At 28.1% G+C, this 21,310-nt stretch overlaps 1 protein-coding gene across 1 annotated transcript; it reads left to right on the forward strand.

Annotated features, from left to right (window-relative positions):
- The first annotated feature begins 4,077 nt into the window (after positions 1–4,077).
- LOC114377922 (transcription factor bHLH162-like) lies at positions 4,078–5,602 on the forward strand. The gene is made up of 3 exons (XM_028336399.1): positions 4,078–4,328; positions 4,667–5,023; positions 5,236–5,602. The coding sequence occupies exons 1-3, from the start codon at positions 4,194–4,196 to the stop codon at positions 5,377–5,379; spliced, it is 636 nt and encodes a 211-aa protein (XP_028192200.1). The 5' UTR covers positions 4,078–4,193; the 3' UTR covers positions 5,380–5,602.
- Positions 5,603–21,310: the final 15,708 nt, after the last annotated feature.

A 21,310-nucleotide genomic window follows, 5' to 3' on the forward strand; every position in this document is an offset into this window, starting at 1 on the left:
TTATGGAGCAGTAATGTATAGTCAAAATCTGATAGTTTTAAAAAAAAATTAATTGAATCCAAAAATAATATTATATATTGGTACCCAAAAAATAATATATATATATATATATATATATATATATGTATATATATAGGCCGACCTATCAGGCATATAAGACTTTTTAATAAGTCTAAACCTGGTCTATTTAATTTAATAGGCTTTTAAAAAAGTGTGAGCCTAACATTTTAATTAAATAGACCAGTTCAGGCCAGACTTTATGTAAGTCAGGTCGTAGGCCCTTATAGACCAGCTTAACCTATTTCCACCCTTAGTGCTTAGACGCTCTTTTAAGTGTAGACATTAGAGATACAAAAGAAGAATACAGGTAATTCATCTAATTAATAATATAATGCCAAAAAACAGAAAAATAAACATAAAGAGATTTTAACTTTGTTTAAGAAACTTATTCATAAGAATTTAATAGTGGTGTACTTTTTTTTATATCGTCATTTAATAATAAATCATGATTGATATGATTTTTAAGATAACTTTATATAAATTAATAAACTTATCAGACATAAATGATAAATTCTGATTGAATGATAGGATAAGTTTGTTTTTAAGTGTGCACAACTTAATTTCTCTTTTTATATTTGAGATTTCCATTTAAAAACCTAAAAACTTGCAATCCCTCCTAATAAGTACTAATTTTTTTAAAAAACATATTTAAATAAAAAAAAGTTAGGCTTTATACTATCCTAAAGTCTATTAGACCAATCATGAGGATTGACTCAACAAAATATGTATGAATAATGGTGTAGTAAAATATTAATTATATGATTTAAATATGTTTTTAATTTTTAATATTATTGCCTTTTTTTAGTCTCTAATAATTTTTTTTATTTTTTATTATTTTGTTTTAGTCTTTTTAATATATATTTTTGGTATATGTCCCTAAAATATATAGATAATTGTTATCTGTCTCTATAAAATATTTTTTAAAGGAATTAATTAATAAAAAATGAAAAAATAGATATATTACTAAAACAAAATAACAAGGATTAAAAAAATTTAAAAAAAATAATTTATTAGGAACTCAACTTAAAAAAAATATCAAAAACCTAAAACAACATTCAATAACTTATTGCGGACAACAAATATATTTAAATTTAATTATTTTTATTATGTCTTAAAAAATATATCTTTTCTCAAAAATGAACCCCGATTTGCTAATCAGTCTACGCATTATGAATAATGAGTATGGTTATGAATACTTAGATACAAGTAAAGATACACACTGAAGGTATTACTTATGCAAGCATGGAGACAAATATTATAATACCCTTTCTAACCCTATCACTTTTGACACTTAAAAATGTTGGTAGGACAAAAAATGAAGGTTATAATAATTTTTAAATTAAACAACAATATTCATATACTGCTCCCTCTTAAATAAATTGTATATACAGTTTACTTTTTAAAATATAAAAGAAGGAAAACACATTTTAATTTATGTTTACTTCTTCGAAACCATAAAAATACAAGAAAACTGTAAATATTTTAATAAAATATGTAAAGATTATTGTGTAATTTGCTTTCATCTCATAATAGTAACTTTAATATGATGGATAATAATGTATTAAAAATTTAATGTGTTTATTTTTAATTATTAAGTTAAAATATGTTTGTGGGTGATTCTTAATAAATATTTAAATTTTATATTTATTTTCTGATAAATAATTTTATTTTTGGAATTTAAAATTTATTTTAGTCTTAATAAATTGGTGAGTTTTACATTTGTTCTTTGATAATTTTTTTCATCTTTTATTAATTTATTTGAAAAAATATTTTGAAAAAATATTATTAAAAATGATGGTGGTGTGGTGATAGCGATCATGGTTATGATTTTAATTATGAATTATTTGAAATATATTAGAAAGTGATAATTGAGATTATTATAGATTTATTTTTTATTTGATTAATCTTTTAGAAATTTAATAAAATATTATATTTTAATTTGAAATTTTAAATATTTTAATCTTAATTATTTATTATTATTAATTATTATAATTATTATTAATTATTCTCATATTCTCATATAAGATAGTGTTATGATAAGAATAATTTTTTCTTACAACTCTAAAATTGTATGTTTGAAACCGGAGGTAGACATTCTATGGATGCCAGAAAACTCCCAAAACTGTATAGTTGAAAACTAAAATTCTAGTTGCGAATACTAATTGTCAGAATCGGTCGGCCACAGTTCACCAATATGCTCACTAGTTTTTAGAATAATTAATTTAAACAGTACTAGCTACTATTTCATTATATTGAATTATTTATCCTTTAGGCACGGATATTTATCTAATATGAGATAAATAAGAGCATATATAATGGAAGAATGACTTAGCTTATACTTACAATAAGTTTTAGTTCTTAATTATTTTTATTTATTTGGAGTGAATGGGAATATTTACTTGTCTTTTTTTTTTTTTTTACTTATGTAAGAGTAAATTTATATTTACAAGATTTAATTAAAAAAAGTTGAAGGGGATTATAATTATAAAATAAATTAAGTAAAAAAATAATTTTATTTTAAGAGTAAACAAATTATCATTATATAATTTATGTAAATTTTAAATGATTAATAACATGTATTTAAAAATTTTCCATTTTTACAAATTATGAAATAATACACATATTCTAGGACATATAACATTATATATATATATATATATATATATATATATATATATATATATATATATATATATATATATATATATAAACATGTCATCAGTTCAAGTAAAATTAAATTCAATCTTCTTAAATAAGATTCTCATGTTTAAATGCATGAATAAAAAAAATGACTGAGAAAATACCTCACTAAATTTATGAATATTTCACACTATTATCAACCCAACTAATATGATATAACCCCAACAGGATTTAAAAATCCCTCTTTTTATTGGTTGAATTATTAGTTTAATTTTTAAAATAGGAATAACACTTGTTACACATTTAAATTGGTTAAGTACACAAAGGAAATAACACAAAAAATATTTAATATTCATCTATCACAGTTATTAAGCACTTAATTTGAAGATTTATGCACCCAATATCCAAATTGAATACGATTAGATTATACAAATAAAACTTACACAAATTATAAATTTAATTAGAAAATGAAATGAATTTTTTTAAATTTAATTTAATAACTGTTATAATTATATATTTGGTATGTTTTTAAAATATACATTATAAATATTTTTAGTTTTTTTTTATTTTAAAAATTTATTTACTCAATTATAATAGGTAAATTTATATATTTTGTTTAAATATAAAAGCACTCGATTATTAACTATAACGTAATTTGACAAAACCTTTATTTATATTATGATTGGATCAAGTTCAAATTAAAAATTCGGATAAGATTAAACCCTAATTAAATAATCCAATGAAAATTAAACTCGAATTAAGGAAGCTAGGTAATTGACAGTTTCTTCAGCCTACGTCCATTTATTTTGGTTATTTAGTCACTTAAATTTTTTTACAAAAAATAAAATATTTTTCTAAAAACATTGTTTTCATAAGAGTTAATAAGAGGATAATAATAATAATAATAATAATAATAATAATAATAATAATAATAATAATAATAATAATAATAATAATAATAATAATAATAATAATAATAATAATAATAATAATAATAATAATAATAATAATAATAATAATAATAATAACAATAACAACAACTTTCCAAAAAAAATCAAATATAATAATAATAATAGGATAATACCAAAAGTTGACAAAGCCATCATTATAGAGTCTACAGTATCAAAAGTTACTATGTTACGGTTACGCGGTAACACAGACCATTCACGACAGAAACAAGGAAAGTGCCTTATTAAAGGCACGTGTGTATTTGGACGGCATTAGCAAAATAAAATAACTCGAATTTTGCAGAGTCAACATGGTTACATCATTAAAGTGACGTTTCCATTCTCTCAACTTCTTCTTACCATTCCATTTATTCATTTGTTGCCATCAATCACACCCCCTCTCTCACTATTACATCCCTATTACACATAATATATATACCCACATGCACACGCCATTTGCCAATTCATCCATCTTACTCTCTATAACCGGCCTCCTAATTAAACTCACTTGTTGGTGGAAAATTAATTAAAGTACTTCTTCATTCAATGGATCAGCTTGGAATCATTCAACCATCTTCTTCAACCAAGGTTGAAAGAAGGCTAGTGGAGAAAAACAGAAGAAATCAAATGAAGAACCTGTACAACAAACTCAACTCTCTTCTCCCTAGCTATAACCCCAAGGTTACATAATTTCCTTCTTTTAATTTTTACCAATATTATTATTTCTTGCATGTATTCCAATTAGAATGAGATTTGAACCCCTTTATATTAGCATTATGCTTTAAAGGGTGGTCATAAAACTTAAATGCAAAGTTATAAGAGTAACTACTTTTTACACTATTGTTATCTTATCATATTAGATAAATTTGTTCATTAATTTTAATAATAATTACTCTAAAAGTGATAGATATTGAGAATTTTTATTGGTTAACAGTCTACTTGTATTTCCCGGAATGATAGTATTGTGTGCCTCGAATTTGATTGGATGATGTTATTGATTTGGTATGGTGACGACACAGGAAGCATTACCACTGCCTGACCAAGTGGATGAGGCAATCAACTACATCAAGAGTTTGGAGGCAAAGGTGAAGATGGCACAGGAGAAGAAAGAGAATTTGCAGGGAATTAGAAAGAGATCCCGTGGTTGCTTCTCCAATAATAGTGCCAATTTTGCTGCAACTTCTGGTTTCCCAAAATCGCCACAACTTGAGATTCACGAAGTGGGTTCTTCTCTACAAGTTGTTCTGACTTGTGGGCTAGACCACCAGTTCATTTTCTATGAAATCATTCAAATACTGCATGAAGAGAACATTGAGGTCAGAAGTGTCAATTCCTCGCTCGCTGGAGACTCAGTGCTTCATGTTGTGCATGCTGAGGTATGTATCATGTTAATTTATCGGGCATTAGAATGTTAATTTTGTTAGGAGAGAATTGAACCCACAATCTATCTCTTCTTTCCTTCTTCCTTAATCATCAAACACATTATATCTCCTTAATTTTTCTTTCGTATTTCATGTTCTTAATTTGTTCTTCTTAATTAACTTGTGATATTCCTCTAATTTTGAAAAAACTTATTGGGTTTATGCAGATTCCTCAGTCTTTTCTTCAATTTGGAGCTACCAAAGTAAGTGAGAGATTAAAAAGGTTTGTGAATGGGTCCTGCAGTGATGTGGAAACACAGCCCGAGTTGTGGGATTTTGAAATTGGTACTGATGATATGTGGGGTTTCTAGATCTTACAAGGATGCATTTACCAAAAGTTTTGTAAAATAAGAAAAAAAAATGTTAGCTATAATACTACAACAAGCTTTAAGAGTACTGTATCAAACATATTTTGCCCATGTTCCAACAGGTTTTGACGGGAATTAACTAACGAGATGGTTTATCTTTTGTTTGTTTGTTTGTTATGATTTGTAACTTTCAACATTAATTCAGAAAACAAAGTTCTCCTCTTCACATTAAATATTGATACCTAACATAATTAAGAGGTGGACGGTGGTCAGTTTCATTGACTGTCTTATAAGTATCTACTATCCTAAATCAGGTTCCCAAAACCATAGGCACATGCATATTAATTATATGTCTGGATCATGAATTGCACTCATTCTAATGACAAATTTCATAAGCTTCTTCTAAAACTCTCTCAATATGAGGTTCTATTTGATGTCAACAAGCAAATAAAATATTGATGGAAAAGACAGTAGTGAACCGAATAAAGATGTTGGCTAGGATTTAATAAGTAGATGGGAGCACATAAATATGTTAATTGCTTCGCTGTGGATTAGACAGTTCACAGAAGAAGATTCAATAGAACCTTGCTGAGTTTCTTTTCCAATTCCCTTGTACTACTGTCCGCCATTGGTTTTCAATGCTCAAGGGCTACACATCTTGATTCATTTCACTAATTTTTGGCCTTTGCTAAAACTTAACATAATATAACCAAGCATCATATAACTAGCTAAATTTAATTATAAGAAATTTAATTAACTCATGCGGAAGAAGTCTTTTTCTGTTCATATATAGGGTTTTTGTTTAGCAGACCTTTCTTTGCAAAAAACAATAGGAAAATCAGGTAAGTTGTTCTAATCTTTCTCAACATATATATACTTGGTTTGGCGTAATGCAAGCTGGACCAACTCTTATGTTTTTATGAGCATAAACTAAAATTGTAAATGCTTTTTTCCTCAGTGTGTTGTGTATCTAGGGTTCTGTAATGGTTAAAGAAAATTTTGTTAATTTATATATTAATAAAAAAATTGGAGCTGACACTTCTAATTTGCAGTCTCCTTTTAATTATTTAAAATGGGAAACAATATTTACATATAATAATTTCCTTAGACTTTTTTTAATACCATTATGTGTTTATATATATATATATATATATATATATATATATATATATATATATATATGCGCGCGCGGGCCCGTGTTTGCAAATATCATTTTCTATTTATAATTCAGATTCAGAGGAAAAATTGTCTTATAAATGTGTAAGTTATTTTGATTACTTTCTTTTATGTTGGTTGAGTTGTATTTTGGTTTGTCAAATTGTTTTTTCACTCAAATTAACTTATACCATTTTAATTAGTTATATATATATATATATATATCATTTCTATAATATTTATATTGTATAATTTTATAATTCTATTTTTTGAAATTATTTGTCAATATTTTTTATTTTATTATAATTTCCTATTTTTTTAATTATTTTGTTCTGACGACCTGATCCAAACTAACCTAAATTTGAACAAGTTGGTTTCGATGGTAAAAAATTGAAAACCCAAAAAAAGACCAGTTGATTAACATTGGATTAGATCAATCTATATATCTCTTAAACCCAACTTGATTTATGCCCACCCATATTGAGTATTGCTATATATATGGGTGCTAAATAATTAAAAAGATTGGTTGATGTGCACCTATTTGTCTTTTAAAAAGAATAATTTGGTAAACTATAAGTTTCATTGGCTAATGACCGTCTTAAAAAGTCTTATATAAGTTTCATTTTCTTATATAAGGTGTAATTTGCTAAATATTTTTTTTATAAAAAATAAGTCACTACTACAAAATTGGAATCTAACATTGAGTTTTTTAGACATTTAACATTAGTTTTGAATCGATGTTGAAATAACTGTCGTTGAAAGTAGATTATTTTTAACATTAGTTATAAAAATTGATGTTAAAATTCCTTATACAACATTAGTTTTCTCCAAAACCAATATAGTATAATAGCAAATAGACAAAAAAAGCAAAAACAACACGAATGTTGAAAATATCATATAATATCAGTTTTGTCAAAATCAATGTTGTATAGTAACAAATAGACAAAAAAAACAAAAATAACATCAGTTCTGAAAAATCGATATTGTATGATACTTACAACATCAATTTTGACAGAACCGATGTTATTGTTACAATTTTTTAATATATATATATATATATATATATATATATATATATATATATATATATATATATATATATATATATAACACTTTTGAGTTTTAAATTCAAAATCAATCTACAAATACATTATTTAGATTACTAAATGACTTCATTTTTTAAGAACATTCTACTAAGTTAAATAAAGTTGCATATCAGTATAAAGAAGTTCAATATGTAATGACTATTAATTAGAAATAACTAAAATTGGTAATGACCATCCTTGTCATATTCTGCAGAGGCCCTTTTCATAAAAATCATCAAAATGTGCAGATTCTTATGCATATTGATAAAAAAAGAATAAAGTCCTTACAAATTATAATTATAAACTTATGGAAATGTGTAAGCAAATTCTACAAGAACAAATTGACCAGAAATGGAGAATTACCATATGTGATAGAGCTTGTAGTCCAGCTGAACGTAGAAGCAGAGCTTGTTCATTATTACCCACTTCTTGAGTCAATTGACATAGTTTTGGTATAAAACCCTCTAAGTTGAACATGTATGTACCATTTGTCTACTTCAACTCAAAGGGTCAATATGACTAAAATTTATGACATTGTAAAAAGAGGGGAAAAATACTTGGTCTACAAAATGCAATATCACAAGTAGCATGACCTATAATGCAAACTACAACGTTAAATTTAAATTAGTGAAACTACTTTAAAGAGATGACAAATCTCTCAACATGAAATTGAGGCAATTTTGCAGTGATTTTAACACTAACAAGCCAGAAAGGTCAAATAAATTTCTTGATTTGTGGGCGCCTAACTTGCTTGCAACTTTAATTTGGAAATTCTGCAAATAAAAAATCTAATAAACCGGAAATAAAATTTACATTTATCCAAACACTGGTACTCTAATATAGAAAATTAAAGGCACCTTTTTAAAGCAATGCCTTGTAGCTCAATTAGATCATTAACAGGGGGAAACCATACTCTCCTAGACTAAGTCTTGGACAATTAATCCATTTAATAATTTTTCATTTGAATCATGTGATAATATATTAAAAGTTGTTGATACCAAAAACTAGATAAACTAAACATTCAAAGGCATGTAATCTTAAATTCTTAATAATAATATTGATGAAATGCAAAATGAAACAAGAAAGAAAATAATCATAAATTCTTAGTGTATGATGAATATAAGAAAGAAATGTGCATATAATCTTAATTTTCATTTTTTTCCACTGATTAGTCTACAAATTATCTTATATACTTATACAATAATTAGGGAAGAAAAACTGAAGCTCAAAAAGTTTCAGTTAGAAGCAGAAACAAAATCTAAAGGACAATTGAATTACACAGCCTGCTTGATTCCCTTCTAAATATGGACATCATGGTCTCAAAGAAATGGGGTTGTTTTCAAAAATCAGAATATGGATGTGGAATCAATCATAGATTTGTCAAAGGTAAGAGTGTGGGCTTGGCTACAAGCCAAGGTGCCAGCATTCAAGGTTCCTTTTGTAAAATGACATTCTAATCTGTCAGTGTTTAAATCTCCTAAAGAAATTATATATAGTGCAGTGAGAAATGAGTGTGAGGTTTATTATTAGACTTTGTTCTATAGGTGCAACTGATTTGATGTAAAACTTTGTTCCATTGTAACATTTCCTCTGAATGTGGGCCATAATTAGTGCAAGCAAGAGCTAAAAATGAAACCTTTTAACCTAGGCAGCTCACAAACTAGTGACCCTCGTCACCAAGTTCAAGATTCAAAGCATGAAATTGGGTTGTAAGGGTGAACAATCCGAAATGAATTAAAATTGAGAGTGGGTAAATAAGGAAAGAGGTGAAATTGTTATCTCTCAACGGTGGCCACATTAGTTGAGACATCATCGGTACAAGCAAACTACAGAGTAGACATCACCACGGTTCTACCTTTCTCCATCTACAACAATAACATAATAAAGTTTAGGTTTTTGTGAATATAAGATTATTGGTCCCTTATTCCATTGTGGGAAAGCACTACAAGTGTACACAATAGAATTATATTCTACCAACTTTTTAGACTCCTACCTACAAGTGTAAATAAAATTCATAAAACTATGAATAAGATTCAAGGCTTCTTTTTAACCAACTTAATAGAGGGAGTTAGTTTAAATTTAAAAAATAACTTTAAAATATTTTTTTATGTACGTATTTTTTAAGTAGATATGATTTGTTTTTAAATAAAAAATTACTTATTTTAAGTAAAAATAATTTAGATAAACATATAAAAAAGCTTAAACTAACTCATAATAATCTATAATTATTAATAAAAACAATTATTCCTTTTAGTATACACATTTCTTATTTTTAAATTATTCTTTAAAATATATATATATATATATATATATATATATATATAATTGTTTTCATTTCTTTCATAAACATGCAAAATATAACTGTTGTCACTACTTTTTTTTATTACTTTCTCTTTTATTTTAAAAAATATAGATAAAGACACGAAATTTCTTTTCTTCAATAGTAATAATAATAAATAGTTAAAATTGTGTAGTGGTTTTTTAATTAAAAATATAAAGATGATTAACAGATATATAAATAACTTCTGTCAAAAAAGAAAACATATATAAATAATTGTCATAATTGAAAAGTTATTTTAAAATAGAACAAAATCTTCTAAAAAATTATGTACACGTGGGATATTTTTTAATTAATAATAATAAGAATAAGAATAATAATTATAATAATAATAATAATAATTCAATTCAACAACTAAAAATTTACAAAAACTGCATCATGTATGATACAAAGATATATACGCTCTGCCATTTTCAGATCAATGATCATTGGCACGTCGGACAATCAAAAAGCTAAAGGCAAGGGCTTCCATTAGGCTGATATCTGCTCATGCTACCCAACAAGTACTAGCTTAGTCTCTCCCTTAGTTTCTCCCTTGCTCAACACCTTTTGTAAATAGAATAAGAAAAAGATCATATGTTTGCTGCATTTAGTTTAAGTGTTTAACAAATCCCTAAAACTAACAGACAAGAAATTTATAAATTCATGAGACTTAGAGAGGATTTCTCCCAAGTCAATCACACCAGAAAAACTCCTATTCAAGTGTAGGCACAGTCAATAAGTAGTAAAAACTGAATAGAAATTTGATTGTGTAGGTTGTAGTTATAAGCTCATGAGACTTATAGAGGATTACTCCCAAGATTAGATTGCATGATTTTTAGTCAAGTGAAAATGGAAAACAAAGACCAAGAAAGACATTGGGGAAGTTAAGCAGGATCTCATGGTATATAATATCTCAATTGATAGTTATATAGAAGTGTTCTTAATACTTGCAACGAAAAACTATGATTTATTTTGCATTCAAAATATACAATAATAATAAATATAAAAAAATAGGTTTGTGTATTGAGATGTGCATTCTTGAAGCAACCAAATTTTTCTTCAATAGTATGAAGACTCTACGCGTATCCACACCGCCGAGACCAATCTTTGCTATCAACTCTTTCATGAGTGCAACTCTAAAGAACAAATCATCTTTCTACTTTTCAGGTCTAAAGTTAGGTTTGAACTTTTTAGTTTGTGTCTAGTTCATATGCCTCAAGTAGATGTTTCTATTTATAGCGTTAAAGAAATATGGATTTGAGACTTTATTTCAAAGAAAAAAAGGAAAGATTTTATTTAAAATAATTTCATATATCTATATCTCTATAAAAATAAAAAATTATCTCATATCCTTTATGTTAAGAAGCTTCCTAATATAAGACCAAGATAATTCATAATTAATCACATGACTAATTACAATAATTAATCACATGATCTGGTCTTGATATGTAACAATAGAATATTATCCTTGTTTTATGGACAACTTCCACATTTATAAAATAATGCTCCTTTTTTATATTAGTTATATTCTTGGTGCTAGCAAAAAATAAATTCACTAAAATATTTATTTGATTAAATTAAATTCTCTAATTTAATTATCAAATAAATTATTTTCTTTTGTAAAAATTGGAACACTCGTTTGTGTGTGACCCAATAGCTTCAATACTAATCCAGTAGTAAATTAATCATAATTAATTTACTATACAAGATTTGCATCTACCAACACTCCTTAACGTCTGAATAACATGAAATAATATCTTTTACCTTCAAGAACCAATAGAAGAATAGTGCAATATTTCATTCCATCATTTATAACTCAAGATTAACTGAGTATAATATTATTGTCAAACTCTAATAAGCTAACACACTTAATCAATGAATGACTTAAGGAACTTCTTTCTTTTTTCATCCAATTGCCCTGACCAAGGTCTTAATTCTATCATAGAGCTCAAACTCATTACCCTGAGTTGATGAATTCCTTTTTGATTAATCATTAATTCTACAAGTATTTAACCATATTCAATATTTATTCAACTAGTGTCATAAGGCATTAGATGTCTGAAATTAAAAATATAACAAATAACTTGTTAATTACTATGATAATCTCAAATCAAAGGAAATTATTATATTTCTTCTTGGAAACTTCCTATTGTCATATCAAGGTTGTGAATGTATATATACAAGTTTTGATGATGCCAAAGTATTCTCTTGATGAGCTCAGATTGATTCAAGATCAAACAAACAAGATCAAGAAAAGATAAGGCCTTAGTCAATTTGTTAAAAGAATCTCATATTGATTGCTATAAGTTTTTGGCCTCAAAGTTTGTTTTAAAATGTTTTTTTTTATCAAAAGTTGATCAGTTCAAAATAAAATATTTTTGAACTGGTAATCGATTAGCAAGTTTTGTAATCGATTACTAGGTTTCAGTAATCGATTACAAGGTTTCCATAATTGATTACAAGCAAAGAGATTACAGAAAATCTTTTATAAAAGCCATGACTCTTCAAAATATAACTGTGTAATCAATTATCATAATTCTATAATCGATTACCAATAGAAGAATCTTAAAAGCTATTTTGAAAAGACACATCTCTTCAAATTGTTTTGGAGAGCCACAAAAGGGCCTATATATATGTGTCTTTACTTCGAAAATAAAGAGTTTTTTTATTAAAAAAATAGAACCTAATTGTTAAATTCTCTCAAAACAACTATTGACCAAACACTTGCAAATCAATTGAGAATTCTTCTAGGATCTTCAATTTGTATCATCTACTCTAAAGGAGAGAAATCAATCTATTCATCTCTTTTAAAACTTAGTTGTAATCAAGAGATTGTTAGTCTCTCGACGTGTAAGGATCTTGAACACAAGGGTGGGGGATCCCAATGTGTGTTCAAAGGTTGTAAAGACTTTACAAAGATAGTAGAAAATCTCAAATGAGTTACTTGAGGACTGGACGTAGGCACGGGGAGTGACCGAACCAGTATAAATCGAGTTTGCAATTCTTTCATCCTTTATCTCATTTATTTTATTACAACTGATTTTATCTTGCATGTTCTAAAAGAACATTATTATATTAATTGTTGCTTCTTTTTCTACATTCTGAATTGATTCTATATCATTTAAAAAAGAGATTAAAACTTGTTAGTCAAAATTTTTTTAAAACTTAATTCACCTCCTTCTTAAGTTATTAAGGCCACTTGTCCAACAAAGGTAATATTAATTATTAGGAATTCTCAATTAAGTCATTTCAATGATGACATCCACATATACATAATCTATATATGTAATTTAATAAATAAGATATATTAATTTTTATCCAATAAAGACCATTACATATATATTGATATATCCGGATTATTGATGCCATATTCACAACAATCCTACGATTAAGAACAATTTAGATTAAATTATAAAGGACTTATTTCTCATTATCATAATTTTTATCATGATAGCAACCTCTAATTTTAATGAAGGAGTTGTCAAATTAACAATTCAATAAAACAATAAATATGATAATAAAATAAAGAATAATTCTTTACTAAAATTGATAGCGTGATTGATTGGATCTTGGACATAGATATTTATCCTCAACATCAACATGGATGAAGCCTTAAAGAGATATATATAACTTACTTTTAGCTCTCATATTTCAAGAAAGAGAAAATCCTTTCACCTAATAATATTAAGTTCAATGACTACTTTTTAGAAAATATGGTGGATAAAACATTACTAAAATCTTAAAGGAGATTAAATGAGTATATCAGGCCCTTGTCCAGGAGGTATCGACAGAGGGAATCAAAATTCTCAATTATACCGAACCTTTCAACTTCTCTTCCATAATAGTAGCTAAAATCAACGAATAGATAAAATGCCCCCTGACAGTGAAAATGAATAGTATTTTTTTAAGGAAAGAAAGAAACTAAAAATAGAGAAAATAACGGTCAAGCAACGGGCCAATGACTTCACAACTATGGTTCACATATTTTCACACCATCCATTTCTCTAAAGCTTTCAACCAAGAAATCCCTTCTTTCCTTGAAGGCTTTCACCATGGTAGAAATAGCTTCCCCACCAGCATAACCTAGTCCTAATGTAGCAACTCCAACTTTCTAAGATATACTACTTGCACATGAAGTGAACTATATTCAATAAATGTGTTATTGTTAGCTACAAGTTAGCCAAAGTAGAGTATCAATAGTTAACTAGAATAATCACTAAGTTAGTTTGTATGCTAGAGAAACGGGGATCACTCAATCTTATATAGGCAAGGCAACGAGGCGATTCGGGGTCGAGTTTTTCTTATCCCGCCTCTAACTCCCCATTCCCCCCCCACCCTCGCCCCCGAAACCCAATGGGGGTGTAGATTTACCCCTCATCCTCGCCCCCGACAGGGTTGAGTTTTCCTCATCCTGCTCCCGACATGCTTATAAAAATTCTGTAAAAAATATAATCAGATTTTTTTTATATAAAAAAAACCAATGTTGTAAGTGCTTATACAACATCGGTTTCTAAAAAACGGATGTTGAGATTCTTTTTAAAAGTCCCTTGCAAGTTCATTTCTCAATACCCTCTCACTCTCTCTCAGCCCTAAGCCTCAATGTCGCCCCTCATACTCTCGCTTCCTCCATTCTCATGCTCTTGCTCTTATACTCCTAGCTCCATACGACACCTCTTTCTCTCGTTATTTTGATTCTTTTAAATCTTCTAATTGAAACTCATTGTCGTTTTTGCCACTACCTCCAAGGTTGTATCTTCACACTGTCACCGAGACCAAGCTTGTCATCGACACTTCCAGAGCCAAAACGATGTGTATTAATGTAATTACTAATTCCTATCCATTTAAAGCTTAATAACTTGTTTATTTGAAATAATATTTAAAATAATTGTGCGCCATAGATTAACTTGTCGTTGTCCTTTTGATGGTGAAAATGCAGTTTGATGTTAGGTTTAATGCGCTTCTGTGTTCCATACTCAACCTTGATGCCATGGACATGAACGAAGAACAACATCTAGATGTTGCTTGGGGACTGGATGTAGGCATGGGTCGTTGCCGAACCAGTATAAAACTTGTGTTTACTTTCTTCTTTTCTACGCTTTTTACTTTTCCGCTGTGCACTTTTTATTTCCGCTTTACTTTTGTCTAAGTTATTATTTCTATTCTTTACTTTCTCATAACTTAGTAGTAAAGCCTAATTGAATCTAGTAACATTAAGAAGGATAAATTTTAATTAGTCAAGACACATTCATAATTATTTCAACCCCCCCTTCTTAATTATTCCGATGCCACTTGATCCAACAAGTGGTATTAGAGCAGGTTATCTTGAGAAAAGTTTCACAACTTCAAGATAAATGGCCTCTTTAAATTCTCTATTTTACGAAAATAATTTTGTGTATAGATCAAATCTGAAATCATTTCAAGATCATGATGAAGACCAAGCCAACTTATGTCTCATGACAAAATCTTATGAGAACAACGAGGAAGAATCTGTAAGGAAGAAGTGGTACATCGATAGTGGATGTTCCAAGCATATGACGGGATATGTATCCAAATTTACAACCATTTCTCCCAAGAAAAATGGACATGTTACATATGGCGACAACAACAAAGGCAAAATCATTGGAGTCGGCAAAATAGGTACGAGTTCCTCTACTTCCATTAAAAATGTGTTACTTGTAGAAGGTTTAAAACATAGCCTATTAAGTGTTAGCCAATTATGTGATAGAGGATATAAAGTATCTTTTGATTCTGAAAAATGTGTTATCAAGCATGAGCATGATAAAGATATTGAGCATATAGGTTTCAGAGAAAATAATGTTTATATGATTGATTTGAAACAAAAATCTGAAAATGATAAATGCTTTCTAAGTAAAGATAGTTATCCTTGGTTATGGCATAAGAGAATTGCTCACATTAACATGGATCAACTAAATAGATTAATCTCAAAAGACCTAGTTGTTGGTTTACCAAAATTAAAGTTTGAAAAAGATAAATTATGTGATGCATGCCAAAAAGGTAAACAAACAAGAGCATCTTTTAAATCTAAAAATATTGTCTCTACCACTCAACCATTACAATTACTGCTCATGGATTTGTTTGGTCCATCTAGAGTCATGAGTTTTGATGGAAGTTATTATGCACTTGTCATAGTTGATGATTATTCTAGATGTACTTGGACATTGTTCATCACTCATAAAAATGAAGCATTTCAAGCATTTAGGAAACTTGCAAAGTGATTCAAAATAAGAAAAATCTTAAAATTATTTCTATAAGGAGTGATCATGGGGGAGAATTTGAAAATAAAGAATTTGAAATGTTTTGTGATGAATATGGCATTGAACATAATTTCTCTGCACCTAGGACTCCTCAACAAAACAGTGTAGTTGAAAGGAAAAATAGATCCTTAGACGAAATAGCAAGAATCCTATTAAATGATACTCCTCTTTCAAAATACTTTTGGGCGAAAGCCATTAACACTGCATGTTACATCCTAAATAGTGTTTTAATAAGACCCATCTTAAAGAAAACTCCTTATGAATTATTCAATGGTAGAAAACCATACATTTCACATTTACATGTCTTTGGTTGCAAATGTTTTGTACTAAATAATGGAAAAGAAAACTTAGGAAAGTTTGATGCCAAGGCAGATAAAGGAATCTTCCTTGGTTATTCCTTGCATAGTAAAGCATATAGAATATACAATAAGAGAAATATGAATATTGAATAATTCATTCATGTTTCCTTTGATGAGTCCAATGTTATTTCTCCAAGAAATGATGTTTTAGATGATGTTTCAGATTTCTTAGAAGAGATACATACTCATGAAAGGGATTCTAAAAGGAAAAGAGTTGAATGCAATGAGGATTCTTAAGACTATGAAACTCAAGCAAACAATGATCTTCCAAAGGAGTGGAAAGCTTCCAGAAATCATCCTCTTGACAACGTTATTGGTGATATCTCTAAAGGGATAACAACTAGACACTCTCTCAAAGATTTATGTAATAACATGGCATTTGTTTCTATTATAGAACCTAAAAACTTAAAAGAAGCCATGATAGATGATCAATGGATAGTTGATATGCAAGAAAAGTTAAATCAATTTGAGAGAAATGATGTTTGGGAACTAGTTGAGAAACCACATAACTATCCCATTATAGGAACAAAATGGGTATTTAGGAATAATTTAGATGAACATGGCATAGTCATTAGAAATAAGGCTAGGTTAGTTGCAAAAGGATATAATCAAGGAGAAGGAATAGATTATGAAGAAACTTATGCTCTTGTTGCAAGACTAGAAGCCATTATAATGCTTTTAGCTTATGCCTCCATTATGAACTTTAAGCTTTGTCAAATGGATGTTAAAAGTGCCTTTTTAAATGGCCTAATACAAGAAGAAGTATACGCATAACAACCTCCAGGTTTTTAAAATTTAGATAAGCCAAATCATGTTTATAGATTGAAAAAGGCACTATATGGTTTAAAACAAGCCCCTAGGGCATGGTATGAAAGACTAAGCAAATTTCTCATAGAGAAAAACTTTTCTAGAGGAAAAGTGGATACCACTCTGTTCATAAAGAAAAAGGATGATGATATTCTATTAGTTCAAATATATGTTGATGATATAATCTTTGGATCTACTAATGAATCTATGTGCAAGGAGTTCTCTATTGACATGAAAAGTGAGTTTGAGATGTCCATGATGGGTGAGTTAAATTACTTTCTTGGACTATAAATCAAACAAACAAATGATGAGATGGAAAACTCAAAACACATGGCTACTCCTATGAGCACTGGTTGCTACCTTGACAAAGATGAGTCTGGTCAACCCATTGATGAAAAGCAATATAGAGGTATGATTGGATCTCTACTTTACTTATCTGTAAGTAGGCCAGATATTATGTTTAGCGTGTGCATGTGTGCAAGATTCCAATCAAATCCAAAGTTTTCACATCTAACTGTAGTAAAAAGAATCATAACAGTCTAAATATTAATAAAATGATTATTTTATCCAAATAAAAAGTTACAAACTGCTAACATACACCTTTTTATTTTTTTAAGTCAATCTATGTTAGTATCCCTATATACAGACGGAGAGAGATGTTTAAGAAAAGTCATATATTCAAATTAAACATGTGAATAGTTAACAACATTATATATCAGATTAATGTTCAAAGACTTTTTTACATAAATTATTGAATTATCTCAAATTTAACAATTAAAACAAAAAATTTTATTATATCATACACCACCTGACAAATTTAGTACAAATAATATATTTTTTAATATGTTAAAAATTTAATTAAAATAATTCATATTAATTTAAAAAGTAAAAAAAATACAGCTCAGTTAAATAGTAAAAAAAAAAGTATGATTTTGGGTCCCTCCAAGAATTCACACGGCTACTTTGACCATCATTCGCCATTATTGAAGGCGATTTCCCTTCTCTGTGACCTGTGATCCCATGTCAACAACTCTAATCCCAACTAGCAATGACCTTTTCGTCAAAGATTCTCATTGTTGTTGCGCTTATCACCTACATAGTCATAGTGTAGTTGATTGGCACTGGTTTCTTTGCAAGTCTGATGTTGTGAAAGTTGAGTTTGAGTGAAAAGAGTAAGTTGAGTTGATGGACCTGCCACGGCTGGTGGTGTAGGCGGCAACATTAGGGGGAGGGAGGGTAATCCAATGTTGTTTTCCTCAACCGAAAGTTTCAGTTTTTGGCTAAGGTTGAACAACATTGTTCATGGAAACACCATAGCTAGAAATCTCCTCTGGAGGCCATGAACGATTGTCAGTGACAAGACTTTGCAGATAATCTGGTGTGCATTCTATTTCATGAGATTGATCAAACAACTCAAAATTGCAATCCATCATGTACCTGTGTGCATGCATCTATAAATAAAATGTATTGTGTTTGGACGGGGAATTTCCAAATTCTAAAGAATTTGAAATGCTACATATTTGAAGTGCTTTTATTTAGAATTGTTTTATTTTCTAAATGATTTATTTGGATAAATTAATTCAAATTTTTGGAATTTTAAATTAATTTTGATGGATAATTCAATACTATGCAACATTTTGTTTTTAAATTCATATTTTTCCAAGAGTATCAAGATAAATATAAATTTCTTTTCTTAAATTGTGACAAAATGAAGATTAAATTTTTATTATATTCATCAATCAAAATGAAGATTTAATTTCTTTTCATAATAGTTTTTTTAATAAAAAAAATCATTTGATAACATTCTTTTCTTGATTCCTCCTTCCTCGCAACTTGCACCAACTCACCAATCAAAACCACCACCATTGACTACCTTCATGCTACCACCTCCAACCACCATTGTCATTGTCACGTTTTGCCAGTGACGTTACTGTCGTTCTCTCTCATGTGTGACATCACAGTCTCCTTCTCCTTCATGCGCAACACCACCATCACTATCATTCTTTCTCTCCTCTATGTGTGACACCACTATTATCGTCATTCTCTCTCGATCTCTTTCATGTGTGATACCACTGTCACCATCATTCTCTCTCTCCACCATGTGTGACACCACTATCACCATCGTTCTCTGTCTCTCTCTAGTATGGAGTAACGAGACAACAAGGGTGAGAGTTGAGTGAGTGCATCTTTAAAAAAAAATCAAATTCTTTATTTTTGGAAGTATTTTAAATTCAACTGATTTAGTATAATTAAATTTCCCAATAAAAATACTAGCATTTGAATGTCTTTTTAATTATTTTATACAAACAAGCCATTTCACTCAAAAAAATTTAAATTTCCTTCACAAAATAAATTATCCAATTTAAATATCTCATCCAAACACATTTAATGAATTTGGGTTCAAGACCTTGCACGCTCTCTCTGTGTCCGAAGGATTTGTGGATCCCTATTTCTTATGATAAAACTTTTCAAGGTCCGCCTTATGGCATGAGAGTTAAATCGAACAAGTATGGTCATCCTCTCTATTAGGTTGTACTTTTTTGTTTAGAGGAAAGATGTACTATATAAATATCATTAAATATCATCATAATTCTTAGCTTCAAGTCAACTTCACTCCTCCTAAAAAAAGCCAACATTACTCCATATTGCATTAATACTTACACTCAAATTTATCTTATTTCTTTGAATTGTTTTCTTTAAAAACTATATTACTATTATTTATAATTTTCATATTGATAAAAATAAAACTATACTAAATTTTAATATTAAATTATTTATAAATAAAATTATTTAAATATAAATCACTTTATTAAAAAATTAACTCTAACTAAAATTAATTTTTTAAGGTTAATTTTGTTCAAAAAGACCAATTTTTATAAACACTCTAAAATATAAACTTGTTAATTCTTTCTTTCGTACGCATGTGACCTATATTAAAGGGAGTCCGTCTTTGTTAGAAGAGGCATCAAGAGAGAAGCAATGAATCAATCAAATGAGAATCTATCATCTCAAAAAGTTATTGCATAGCACATACAAAGATCCACAAATTATAAACCCAACATTTGGAAATATGACTTTCTGCACACTACTAAAAAATATGATTTCAACATCGATTATTAACCAATGTTAAAAGTACTGATGCTGAAAGTGATACCGTTAACATCAGTTTTTCAAAACCGATGTTAATATAATATTACAACATCGGTTATTGAAATAACCGATGTTATATAATAAGAATTATAAAAAAACAATATATCTTCATATCAACATCGGTTTTGGTTAATATATGCAGACAACATTGGTTTTTTTGTAAAAACCGATGTTGTATGTCTATATTAACATTGGTTTTGTTGTTGGTCATAAAATAACATCGGTTTTTAAAAACCAATGTTGTTGGTAATAAAACAACATTGATTTTTAATAAAAATTGATGTTGTTTATGAAGCTTGACATCGATTTTTTAAAGAATCGATGTTAATAAAACATACAACATCAGCTTTTTATTAAAACCGATGTTATTTTTTAGATTTTTTTTAATATATTGTCTATTTTTTTAATAATCCCAAAATTAACCTACAAATTTTAAAAGCATAACCATAACATAAATTTTCATTTTGTTTTGAAATAGTTTTTTTTCTAGAAATCCCATCATAAATTTATTATTTTCTATGAATTAAAAGAATATTTAATGTTAAATAGACATGAATTGTAAAAAATGTAAAGTAACTAAACTACAATTACAAAATTGCCTAAACATCATAGGTTTCATTTTTAACTTTCAAATAATACTTTCTCCACTAGATGTGAAGCGCCTTCAATCTCTCTGGTTCCAATGGTCTAGCATCATTGAAATACTGCATGGTATAATAAAACATAAGTTAATAATATAATATCAATCATAACAAAATGAAATTTGTTTGAATTAAACAATTA

Source organism: Glycine soja, chromosome 12 (genome assembly GCF_004193775.1).
Source record: "Glycine soja cultivar W05 chromosome 12, ASM419377v2, whole genome shotgun sequence".
NCBI classification, from domain to species: domain Eukaryota; kingdom Viridiplantae; phylum Streptophyta; class Magnoliopsida; order Fabales; family Fabaceae; genus Glycine; species Glycine soja.